General features: G+C 40.1%; 1 protein-coding gene across 3 annotated transcripts in view; it reads right to left on the bottom strand.

Moving 5' to 3' along the window:
- Positions 1–8,804: 8,804 nt before the first annotated feature.
- Positions 8,805–13,515, bottom strand: part of LOC133646150 (cholecystokinin receptor-like) — a 69,762-nt gene continuing 65,051 nt past the window's right edge. For all 3 annotated transcript variants that reach the window (XM_062041238.1, XM_062041254.1, XM_062041246.1), the window contains one exon: positions 8,805–10,125. In XM_062041238.1, the coding sequence (XP_061897222.1) occupies positions 9,581–10,125 (545 nt within the window). In that variant the 3' untranslated portion in view covers positions 8,805–9,580. The remainder of the gene's footprint in view (positions 10,126–13,515) is intronic.

Below are 13,515 nucleotides of genomic sequence, written 5' to 3'. Positions count from 1 at the left end.
ATGTATGTGTGGGAAAAAAATCACAAGACTATTTCATCTCTACTATCTCTTCTATATATACATTTATATATATATATATATATATATATATATATCTACTGTATCTTGTCAGCAATGTAACATGTTTGTGAAAAGTCTGGAAGTTACATTCAACCTTTGTGTAAGCAAGTCAGGTCATAATTCCGCTTGACGCATAAGTCCAACTCCCTTTAAATCCAAACTTTCTCCTCTCCAGCTGTTGCTAATCACCTTAGCTGCTGTGTTCTGTTTAGCGTTTTATGCTCAACTTGCTCTAATTTGGAACAAACCTGACACCCTTTTCATCTTTTTCTAGACACCTCGTCAGCGGTGAGTCAATCTAGTCTTTGATTATTGGTTAAACGGTGTAATTGTGGCATCAGGGCCAATAGCATCACTTCGATCGCATCACGTCTGTATCGCTGCTATTCCGACACGCGTCTTCTTCCTGGAAGTGGAAACCAGTGGTGGTCGACCAAGCTAAAATGTTGTACAGCAAGCGGCGCGCAAACTATTTGGGTACAAAATAGGCTTAAATCTTCCTGCAAGAAGCAGATAGGAGCAAACAATCAAACAATGCAATAGAATAAATCCCTATACTTTTTCAAAATAAGATTTGTCAAGTGATATCAAGGATTATACGTCGGTCGCGTTCCCAAATATATGGAACTATTGTGCTCCAGACACCATTCTACACCACAAAACAGATGAAAGCATGAACGTCTTCAACTTCTTTACATGTGACTTGGTCAAGGGAACTGCTATCAAGACTCTCCCGGATAAATCAGGTAAGTTTGCATTTCATCATTTAACTATGTTTGTTACTGTTGCACGCCTAGCATGTTTACCCCATCTTTATTCAAATATAACTACACATGTCAACATTGTGTACGTGCTGAAAGATTCATTTATGATTGTTTATCAAAATATAACTATTGATGTCAACATTGTGTACATGCTGAAAGATTCATTTATGATTGTTTATCAAAATATAACTACACATGTCAACATTGTGTACGTGCTGAAAGATTCATTTATGATTGTTTATCAAAATATAACTATAGATGTCAACATTGTGTATGTGCTGAAAGATTAATTCATGATTGTTTATCAAAATATAACTATAGATGTCAACATTGTGTATGTGCTGAAAGATTCATTTATGATTGTTTATCAAAATATAACTATAGATGTCAACATTGTGTACGTGCTGAAAGATTCATTTAGGATTGTTTATCAAAATATAACTATAGATGTCAACATTGTGTATGTGCTGAAAGATTCATTTAGGATTGTTTATCAAAATATAACTATAGATGTCAACATTGTGTATGTGCTGAAAGATTCATTTATGATTGTTTATCAAAATATAACTATAGATGTCAACATTGTGTACGTGCTGAAAGATTCATTTATGATTGTTTATCAAAATATAACTATAGATGTCAACATTGTGTATGTGCTGAAAGATTAATTCATGATTGTTTATCAAAATATAACTATAGATGTCAACATTGTGTATGTGCTGAAAGATTCATTTATGATTGTTTATCAAAATATAACTATAGATGTCAACATTGTGTACGTGCTGAAAGATTCATTTAGGATTGTTTATCAAAATATAACTATAGATGTCAACATTGTGTATGTGCTGAAAGATTCATTTAGGATTGTTTATCAAAATATAACTATAGATGTCAACATTGTGTATGTGCTGAAAGATTCATTTATGATTGTTTATCAAAATATAACTATAGATGTCAACATTGTGTACGTGCTGAAAGATTCATTTATGATTGTTTATCAAAATATAACTATAGATGTCAACATTGTGTATGTGCTGAAAGATTAATTCATGATTGTTTATCAAAATATAACTATAGATGTCAACATTGTGTATGTGCTGAACGCTTCATTCATGATTGTTGTCTTTGGTAAAAGCTTAACTCTTTCAGATTTTGCTCACATTTGATGTATTTTATTTAGACTCGCCAAGTTGGGAGTACGACAAGGGGCTGTCTTGGTTGATACGCCTTTTCAACATTGTGTGGAGGTCTAGGACAGTGCCAAGGGAGTGGCAGGGGTGATGGTTCCCCTATTCAAAAAGGGGGACCAGAGGGTGTGTGCTAATTACAGGGGTATCACACTACTCAGCCTCCCTGGGAAAGTTTACGCCAAGGTACTGGAAAGGAGGGTCCGGCCGATAGTCGAACCTCAGATTCAAGAGGAGCAATGTGGATTCCGTCCTGGTCGTGGAACAACTGACCAACTCTTTACTCTTGCGGGAATCCTGGAGAAGGTCTGGGAGTATGCCTATCCAGTCTACATGTGCTTTGTGGATTTGGAGAAGGCGTATGACCGGGTCCCCCGGGAAATCCTGTGGGAGGTGCTGAGGGATTACGGGGTGAAGGGGGACCCTGCTGAGGGCCATCCAATCTCTGTACAACCAAAGCGAGAGTTGTGTCCGGGTGCCTGGATGCAAGTCGGATCCGTTTCCAGTGGGGGTTGGTCTCCGCCAGGGCTGCGCTCTGTCACCTATACTGTTTGTGATTTTTATGGACAGGATTTCTAGGCGGAGTCGTGGCCATGGCGGAGAGGGTATACGTCTCGGGGGGCTAAGGGTTGCGTCACTGCTGTTTGCAGATGATGTGGTCCTGATGGCACTATCGGTTTGTGACCTTCAGCTCTCACTGGATCGGTTCACAGCCGAGTGTTCAGCGGCTGGAATGAGGATCAGCATCTCCAAATCTGAGTCCATGGTTCTCAGCAGGAAACCGATGGTTTGTACAGTCCAGGTAGACAACGAGACTCTGTCCCAGGTGGAGGAGTTTAAGTATCTCGTTCACGAGTGAGGGAAAGATGGAGAAAGAAATCAGGCGGAGAATGGGAGCAGCTGGGGCAGTATTGCAGTCTCTCTGCCGCACTGTTGTGACCAAACCAGAGCTGAGCCAGAAGGCAAAGCTCTCGGTCTACCAAGCTATCTACATTCCTACTCTCACCTATGGTCATAAAGTGTGGGTCATGACCCAAAGAATAAGATGGCGGACACAAGCGGCCGAAATGAGTTTCCTCAGAAGGGTGGCTGGCATCTCCCTTAGAGATAGGGTGAGAAGTTGAGTCACCCGAGAGAGACTCGGAGTAGAGCCGCTGCTCCTTGGCTTGGAAAGGAGCCAGCTTAGGTGGTTGGGGCATCTCGTGCGGATGCCTCACCAGCGTCTCCCTAGGGAGGTCCTCCTTGCACGTCCCACTGGGAGGAGACCCCGGGGCAGGCCAAAGACCAGATGGGGGGATTACATCGCCTCTCTGGCCTGGGAACGCTTCACGATCCCCCAGGAGGAAGTTGCTAATGTTGCTCTGGAGAAGGAAGTCTGCTGGAGCTGTTGTCCCCGCGACCCCATTAGCGCTTGCAGATGGATGGATGGAGACTCGCCAAGTTGGTGCTTTTCCAAACACCTGTAGCTAACATGCGTTTAATAAATACAAATAATATCAAGATAATACTTAAATGGGAAATAATATCCATTTAAAGTATATCAAACAAACATTTAACGAAGTGATCACTGCAAACTCATGCATATCATGCTTTTTTCCTCGTTGTTTCCACAAATGTTGCACTTTTCTGCCCTTTTTGATAACCTCTCAAGGAATTCTGAAGAAGCGTTTATCCTTTCCACGATTTGAACTGTTAGCCTTAACCCTAACCCTAACCCTAACCCTAACCCTAACCCAAAACAACAAAAGCATAGAGGAAGGCTAAATGGCGCCCAGTACCCATTGAAAACTGAGCTAGTTTGACCACCGACAGTATTCATTGGGCGGGACTTGAATTCATTACCTTCAAAAAGTAATTCTTATATAGATACAAATTACTGCTCCCAAAATGTAATTGAGTTAGTAACTCAGTTACCTCATTGTAAGAGTAACTAGTTACTCAGCTAAGTAACCGGGACGTTATTTTTCATTTTGTTATTTTATTTGCTTTTAAGTTTGATAACATTTTTAACGTCAAATATGTTTATATTAACTGATTGAAGAATGAAAACTTTATATACAGAATTGTACAACTCTTGAACTCAATAGATTGCAGTTTGCCATATGAAATATTAATGTATATAAAAAAATAAATATTCCGTAAAGTAACAACATTAAATATTGAACGTACAAAATCCAATACGGTACCAAAAAAGGAAACTCAGGTAAAAAGACACAAAGGTGCATTTGGCCTCCAAGTAGTGCAATTCTCTGCACCTATATGCCAAAATACAGCCTGAAAGAACTTTAGATAAAACTGTAACCACGTTTTGGGCAAATAAATGACATACATTTAAAAAACTTGTAAAAATGCTGTTGACAATCTGACAATAAATTGCATTTGTGTATAAAAAATAGCTAATGTTAATGATGCACCAGGACCAGCTGGCAGGCACATAGAAGTGTGAAGTGGGCAACACCCGGGCCGTCATACCAGAGTTACATTCCTGACTTGGCTAGTTAGCTACACTATGTGTCCAAGTCCAATTTGGAGAAGTGAAATGCACTTGGTCACACCTCGGGTGTCTCACCTGAAAACTAACTTGCTGCTGGTACAGATCTGAAGGTCACTGAGACTTTGACCACCAGAAGGAAAAATCCCTCAGGGGGGAAAACCAAAAATACAAGTGAAAAAATAAGTATCCTTCATCCACATTTTATTAACCATTACAACATTTATCTTAACTTGATGGCCTGAATGTTTAAGTTAAAGTTAACCTTAAGTAGGACTTCACAAACACAAGTCAATATTTAGTTATGTAAAAAGTACAGTAACCTTGCAAATAATACAAAAACTTTCTTCTTAAACTGGTTTATCAGCAAGTGAGCTGCATCATCACTCCAAATATTTGCATTCTGTACTTATTTCCACAGAGAAACTTGCCTCTGGCTAAGCAGGTGCAGTTTGTATTGTGTGTCTTCATCATTTGTGTGGTAGAAGCAGGACACACACATCACTAACTAACAGTTGTGTAACATCACATCACTAACTAACAGTTGTGTAACATCACATCACTAACTAACAGTTGTGTAACATCACATTACTAACTAACAGTTGTGTAACATCACATCACTAACTAACAGTTGTGTAACATCACATCACTAACTAACAGTTGTGTAACATCACATTACTAACTAACAGTTGTGTAACATCACATCACTAACTACCAGTTGTGTGGATGTGTAACATCACATCACTAACTAACAGTTGTGTAACATCACATCACTAACTAACAGTTGTGTAACATCACATCACTAACTAACAGTTGTGTAACATCACATCACTAACTAACAGTTGTGTGGATGTGTAACATCACATCACTAACTAACAGTTGTGTAACATCACATTACTAACTAACAGTTGTGTAACATCACATCACTAACTACCAGTTGTGTAACATCACATTACTAACTAACAGTTGTGTAACATCCCATCACTAACTAACAGTTGTGTAACATCCCATCACTAACTACCAGTTGTGTAACATCCCATCACTAACTAACTAACTAACTGTGTAACACCTGCTGACGGCATCATGTAGCCTGAAAAAGAAGGTGCCCTCTACACTTCCCCTCAAGTGTTTGCATATTATGTTGTGGAAAATGTTAAATCTGTACATCTTTTTTTCGCTGCCGGCAAAAAATGAAACTTCTTCATCTGACCAGGAAAACCTTCTGATTGTCTCTACTTGGCATCTACAGGGTCTTAAAGAGTCTTAAATACAATCCTTTGAATTTAAGGTCTTAAAATGTCTAAAATTCTTCTAAAATATCATAAAAGGTCTTAAATACAACTTTGAATGGTCTTAAAAATCTATTGATGTTACTTTTATTTAAAACATGCTTAAACTTCAGTCTTGCTTTGAAATGTTTGTATTTTTGAGGACGCTCTAACGTAACTACACAGCGGAACTAACGCTCACAATTGATGGAACACAAGCAGCTTTTGCTGTGTGCTAGTTAGCATAGCAGCAGAGAACACTTGGTGGAAGCCCACAGCAAAGCCAAATGACTTTCTCTCCTGAAGGATCAAATGACTTGGTCTCCTGAAGGATCAGATGACTTTGTCTCCTGAAGGATCAAATGACTTTGTCTCCTGAAGGATCAAATGACTTTGTCTCCTGAAGGATCAAATGACTTGGTCTCCTGAAGGATCAAATGACTTTGTCTCCTGAAGGATCAAATGACTTTGTCTCCTGAAGGATCAAATGACCTGGTCTCCTGAAGGATCAAATGACTTTGTCTCCTGAAGGATCAAATGACTTTGTCTCCTGAAGGATCAGATGACTTTGTCTCCTGAAGGATCAAATGACTTGGTCTCCTGAAGGATCAAATGACTTTGTCTCCTGAAGGATCAAATGACTTTGTCTCCTGAAGGATCAAATGACTTGGTCTCCTGAAGGATCGAATGACTTTGTCTCCTGAAGGATCAGATGACTTTGTCTCCTGAAGGATCAAATGACTTTGTCTCCTGAAGGATCAAATGACTTTGTCTCCTGAAGGATCAAATGACTTTGTCTCCTGAAGGATCAAATGACTTTCTCTCCTGAAGGATCAAATGACTTGGTCTCCTGAAGGATCAGATGACTTTGTCTCCTGAAGGATCAAATGACTTTGTCTCCTGAAGGATCAAATGACTTTGTCTCCTGAAGGATCAAATGACTTGGTCTCCTGAAGGATCAAATGACTTTGTCTCCTGAAGGATCAAATGACTTTGTCTCCTGAAGGATCAAATGACCTGGTCTCCTGAAGGATCAAATGACTTTGTCTCCTGAAGGATCAAATGACTTTGTCTCCTGAAGGATCAAATGACTTGGTCTCCTGAAGGATCAAATGACTTTGTCTCCTGAAGGATCAAATGACTTTGTCTCCTGAAGGATCAAATGACTTTGTCTCCTGAAGGATCAAATGACTTTGTCTCCTGAAGGATCAAATGACTTGGTCTCCTGAAGGATCAAATGACTTTGTCTCCTGAAGGATCAAATGACTTGGTCTCCTGAAGGATCAAATGACTTGGTCTCCTGAAGGATCAAATGACTTTGTCTCCTGAAGGATGAAATGACTTGGTCTCCTGAAGGATGAAATGAATGCAGGCTTGGAAAGAAATGTATCAAGTGTTTAATACCCACATGTGCAGCCATGGAGGAGGGAAGTGTTTGTAAACATGGCGGTGAAAGTGAATGGAATCATCATGTCAAAGTCCACAATAAGTCACAACACTTGTGTCACGGCCCGAGCACATGCCGATGCGCATTTATCTATGAGCCCCGCGGAGCGCACCTCGGGACACGCCCACGACCGCTCATCTCCTGCACGCGTCACACCGGCTGCAGTTCATCTGCGCTCAGCGCACCTGTGATTGATGAGCTTCCTGGACTTCTTAAGCCAGTGCAGACCTGCGTTCCGGGCCAGAACGTAATCTTCTGTCCGAGTACAGTAAGCCACGTCATTCTCTATGCCAGACCTGGGAAATGAAGGCCCGGGGGTCACATGCGGCCCATTAAGCTTTTCAATCTGGCCCGCCGGACATTCCCAAAAAACCTTTTTAGATGTTTAAGATGTAAAGTGTAGCTGCCATTATGAGTTGCACTCATGTTTTCAAATGACCATAAGTCTTGAACTATACAACGTATTTCAATGGTTGGAATCTGCGCTTTTGCATGATATTTTAGTTACTAGTGTTGTCCTGATACCAATATTATTTCGATACATTTCGGTACTTTTCTAAATAAAGGGGACCAGAAAAAATTGCATTATTGCCTTTATTTTAACAAAAAATCTTGGGGTGTGGCGGACCGGTACTTTTCAGAGGCGGTATGGTACCGAATATGATTCATTAGTATCGCGGTACTATACTAATACCCGTTGACCGTACAACCCTACTAGTGACTATGGTAATCTACGTCACAGCAGCTCAGACGAGGTACCAAGCAGTGTGGGTGGGGAGTGTTTCCACAGAGTGTGAAATGTGGGTGTCAGGGACAGACGTGGAAGGAGATTTTTACCAGAAAGTTGTAAAGCTTAGTGATATATCACATATATCAGATTGTATATGTTTTTTGTGTTTTTACCCTTCGCGTTCATATTTCGCTGTGTTTGTCGCATTTTTGTTGCATTTGGCTTGATGGTAAAATATGTGTATGGAGAGGGGGTGTGACGTTCATATGTTGTCAATATTCACTGTTTTATCCTTCATAGAAAAATGTAAAATCCCATTCCATTTTTAAGACGGTCTGTCATAACATTTTTAGCATTTAATCAGACTTTATTGTGAGGTTTTGTATTAGTTCTCCTAAAAATAGATATACCGGCCCCCGGACACATTTTTTTCTCTAAATTTGGCCCCCGACTCAAAATAATTGCCCAGGCCTGCTCTATGCTCACTCTTGCTCTCTGTTTTCTTCCCCGTGTTATCAATTTTCTCGTGTCCTCCTTGTCGCTCCAACTGCAGACCTTCGTTCCCGTGTTGACGAGCTGTGTGTCTCGTCATTCCTTCTTCCTCTGCTTCCCGGACTGCCTCTCGGATCTCAACCTCCCGCTTGGACACGGACCTCCTACGCCCCGCTACAGCCCCCGACTTCCTGCTTGTTTCACGGATTATTTGCAAAAGAAAAAACAAGTTTCTCAGTGTGAACGTGAAATATCTTGTCTTTGCAGTCTATTCAATTGAATATAAGTTGAAAAGGATTTGTTGTATTCTCTTTTTATTTACCATTTACACAACGTGACAACTTCACTGCTTTTGTATATTTTAATTTGACTCGGGATGGAAAAGCGGGAGAAAATGGATGGACGGATGTGGTATTTAATCTAGCATTTGAGGGAAAAGATCATCCAAACATATTTTTAATGGGGCTGTAATATAACTAAATGCAAAGGTGCAAAAGAGCACAAATATTTGAGTAAAGAGATACACTAGTCGCTACTAGTGATACAAAAGCAAAAGGCTTCAGTAAGCTTTGCTTCTGCTGTTGCCAGGATGATGATTGCTTTGTATTTATAGATAACATGTAATTGTGTCAATATGAGCAAATGAAGGAACTTAACAATGAGACAGAAGTATTTATAGATAACATGTAATTGTGTCAATATGAGCAAATGAAGGAACTTAACAATGAGACAGAAGTATTTATAGATAACATGTAATTGTGTCAATATGAGCAAATGAAGGAACTTAACAATGAGACAGAAGTATTTATAGATAACATGTAATTGTGTCAATATGAGCAAATGAAGGAACTTAACAATGAGACAGAAGTATTTATAGATAACATGTAATTGTGTCAATATGAGCAAATGAAGGAACTTAACAATGAGACAGAAGTATTTATAGATAACATGTAATTGTGTCAATATGAGCAAATGAAGGAACTTAACAATGAGACAGAAGTATTTATAGATAACATGTAATTGTGTCAATATGAGCAAATGAAGGAACTTAACAATGAGACAGAAGTCCCATTTGGCACCATGCAGAGACTAAAGTGACACGGCTGCATGATTTGAAGCATAATGAAGGATGGAAGCTCCATCAGGCGGTGGTACTGACGGTGGCGTAGCTGTACTTTGACACAGTGGTAGCCATTGTCGCCCCCATGGTAGTGCCATCATCTCCTCCTGTTTCCCGCTTCTTAAAACAGCAACACTTGCGGCATAAACGGCAGCGCCAGCAGCAGGCAAAGGTGGACAGGAGAGCCTTGCGGAAGCGTGTGTTCATGAAGCAGTATATGACAGGATTGACACAGGCAGAGGTGTAAGACAGCAAATGTATGAAGGAAATGGGTGCCCCTGAAAGGCTTCTAGAGGCTGACCTTAAATCAAAAGCCTTCCAGGTGTTAGCAAAGTAGAGAGGCATCCAGCAGATAAAAAAGAGGGCCACAATCACCATCAACATCCGTATGACACGTTTTTTCCCCTGTAATTTGGCCTCCGAGGTGTTCCTGCGAGAACACTCAGTCTTGGCACCAGATGAGAGGGTGGGCAGCTCCACGGTGGAAGAGGGCTTGTTGGAAACTTGAACGTAACAACCGTCATCGCCATCATTCGGCTGCTCTGCAACCGCCCCGTTCTTCAGCTCTGGGAAGAAAGTAGCACTTGGATTATTGAGGTCACATGAGCTGAGCTATATATATATATATATATATATATATATATATATATATATATATATATATATATATATATATATATATATATATATATATATGTAAGCTGTGAAAATCTGCTGTACAGTGTGTGTGCTTGGGTCCTATTTTTAGGAACATTAATACAAAACCTCACAATAATGTCTGATTGAAAGCTAAAAACGTTAAGACAGATCACTTAAAAAACAGAATGGAATTTTAAATGTTTTCACTGAATGAGACACCCAGAATGTACATGGTAATAAAGAATGTTACAATATTAACTATGAAGGATAAAACAGTGAATATTGACAACATATGAACGTCACACCCCCTCTCCATCCACATATTTTACAATCAAGCCAAACACAACAAAAATGCAACAAACACAGTGAAATATGAACATGAAGGGTAAACAAAGCCACCTACAATCTGATATATGTGATATATCACTAAGCTTTACTACTTTGTTGGAAAAACCTCCTTCCACGTCTGTCCCTGACACCCACATTTCACACTCTGTGGAAACACTCCCCACCCACACTGCTTGGTACCTCGTCTGAGTTGCTGTGACTTACATTACCATAGTAACTCATTACATGACCATAGTAACTCACTACATTAACATAGTAACTGATTACATGACCATAGTAACTCATTACATTAACATAGTAACTGATTACATGACCATAGTAACTCATTACATTACCATAGTAACTCATTGCATTACCATAGTAACTAATTAGATTACCATAGTAACTAATTCGATTACCTTAGTAACAAATTACATTACCATAGTAACTAATAAGTTACCATAGTAACTAATAAGTTACCATATAAACTAGTTAGCTTACCATAGTAACTAATCAGATGACCATAGTAAGTAATTTGGTGACCATAGAAAATAATTAGATGACCATAGTAACTAATTAGATGACCATATTAACTATTTAGATGACCATATTAAATATTTAGATGACCATATTAACAAATTAGACGACCAGAGTAAATAATTACATCAGAATCAGAATCAGAATCAGAATAGTTTTATTGCCATTGTTTGAGAACGGGTTCACAAACTAGGAATTTTTCTTGGTGCAATCGTGCGACGACCATAGTAACTAATTAGATGAGCATAGTAACTAATTAGATGAGCATAGTAACTAATTAGATGAGCATAGTAACTAATTAGATGAGCATAGTAACTAGTATATGATGCAGATTCCAAGCATGTAAAGACTTAGTATACAAACCCCATTTCCATATGAGTTGGGAAATGGTGTTAGATGTAAATATAAACAGAATACAATGATTTGCAAATCCTTTTCAAGCCATATTCAGTTGAATATGCTACAAAGACAACATATTTCATGTTCAAACTCATAAACTTTATTTTTTTTAATGCAAATAATAATTAACTTAGAATTTCATGGCTGCAACACGTGCCAAAGTAGTTGGGAAAGGGCATGTTCACCACTGTGTTACATGGCCTTTCCTTTTAACAACACTCAGTAAAGGTTTGGGAACTGAGGAAACTAATTGTTGAAGCTTTGAAAGTGGAATTCTTTCCCATTCTTGTTTTATGTAGAGCTTCAGTCGTTCAACAGTCCGGGGTCTCCGCTGTCCTATTTTAGGCTTCATAATGCCAAACACATTTTCCATGGGAGACAGGTCTGGACTGCAGGCGGGCCAGGAAAGTACCCGCACTCTTTTTTTACGAAGCCACGCTGTTGTAACACGGGCTGAATGTGGCTTGGCATTGTCTTGCTGAAATAAGCAGGGGCGTCCATGAAAAAGACGGCGCTTAGATGGCAGGATATGTTGTTCCAAAAGCTGTATGTACCTTTCAGCATTAATGGTGCATTCACAGATGTGTAAGTTACCCATGTCTTGGCCACTAATACACCCCCATACCATCACACATGCTGCCTTTTACACTTTCACCCTAGAACATGTCTTGGCCACTAATACACCTCCATACCATCACACATGCTGCCTTTTACACTTTCACCCTAGAACATGTCTTGACCACTAATACACCCCCATACCATCACACATGCTGCCTTTTACACTTTCACCCTAGAACATGTCTTGACCACTAATACACCCCCATACCATCACACATGCTGCCTTTTACACTTTCACCCTAGAACATGTCTTGACCACTAATACACCCCCATACCATCACACATGCTGCCTTTTACACTTTCACCCTAGAACATGTCTTGACCACTAATACACCCCCATACCATCACACATGCTGCCTTCTACACTTTCACCCTAGAACATGTCTTGACCACTAATACACCCCCATACCATCACACATGCTGCCTTCTACACTTTCACCCTAGAACATGTCTTGACCACTAATACACCCCCATACCATCACACATGCTGCCTCTTACACTTTCACCCTAGAACATGTCTTGACCACTAATACACCCCCATACCATCACACATGCTGCCTCTTACACTTTCACCCTAGAACATGTCTTGACCACTAATACACCCCCATACCATCACACATGCTGCCTTTTACACTTTCACCCTAGAACATGTCTTGACCACTAATACACCCCCATACCATCACACATGCTGCCTTCTACACTTTCACTCTAGAACATGTCTTGACCACTAATACACCCCCATACCATCACACATGCTGCCTTTTACACTTTCACCCTAGAACATGTCTTGACCACTAATACACCCCCATACCATCACACATGCTGCCTTTTACACTTTCACCCTAGAACATGTCTTGACCACTAATACACCCCCATACCAACACACATGCTGCCTTTTACACTTTCACCCTAGAACATGTCTTGACCACTAATACACCCCCATACCATCACACATGCTGCCTTTTACACTTTCACCCTAGAACATGTCTTGACCACTAATACACCCCCATACCATCACACATGCTGCCTTTTACACTTTCACCCTAGAACATGTCTTGACCACTAATACACCCCCATACCATCACACATGCTGCCTTCTACACTTTCACCCTAGAACATGTCTTGACCACTAATACACCCCCATACCATCACACATGCTGCCTTTTACACTTTCACCCTAGAACATGTCTTGACCACTAATACACCCCCATACCATCACACATGCTGCCTTCTACACTTTCACCCTAGAACATGTCTTGACCACTAATACACCCCCATACCATCACACATGCTGCCTTTTACACTTTCACCCTAGAACATGTCTTGACCACTAATACACCCCCATACCATCACACATGCTGCCTTCTACACTTTCACCCTAGAACATGTCTTGACCACTAATACACCCCCATACCATCACACATGCTGCCTCTTAC

This window comes from Entelurus aequoreus, linkage group LG01, assembly GCF_033978785.1.
Source record: "Entelurus aequoreus isolate RoL-2023_Sb linkage group LG01, RoL_Eaeq_v1.1, whole genome shotgun sequence".
Lineage (NCBI taxonomy): Eukaryota > Metazoa > Chordata > Actinopteri > Syngnathiformes > Syngnathidae > Entelurus > Entelurus aequoreus.
The sequence above is the reverse complement of the archived record's forward strand: the minus strand, read 5'-3'. Positions and strand labels throughout refer to the sequence as shown.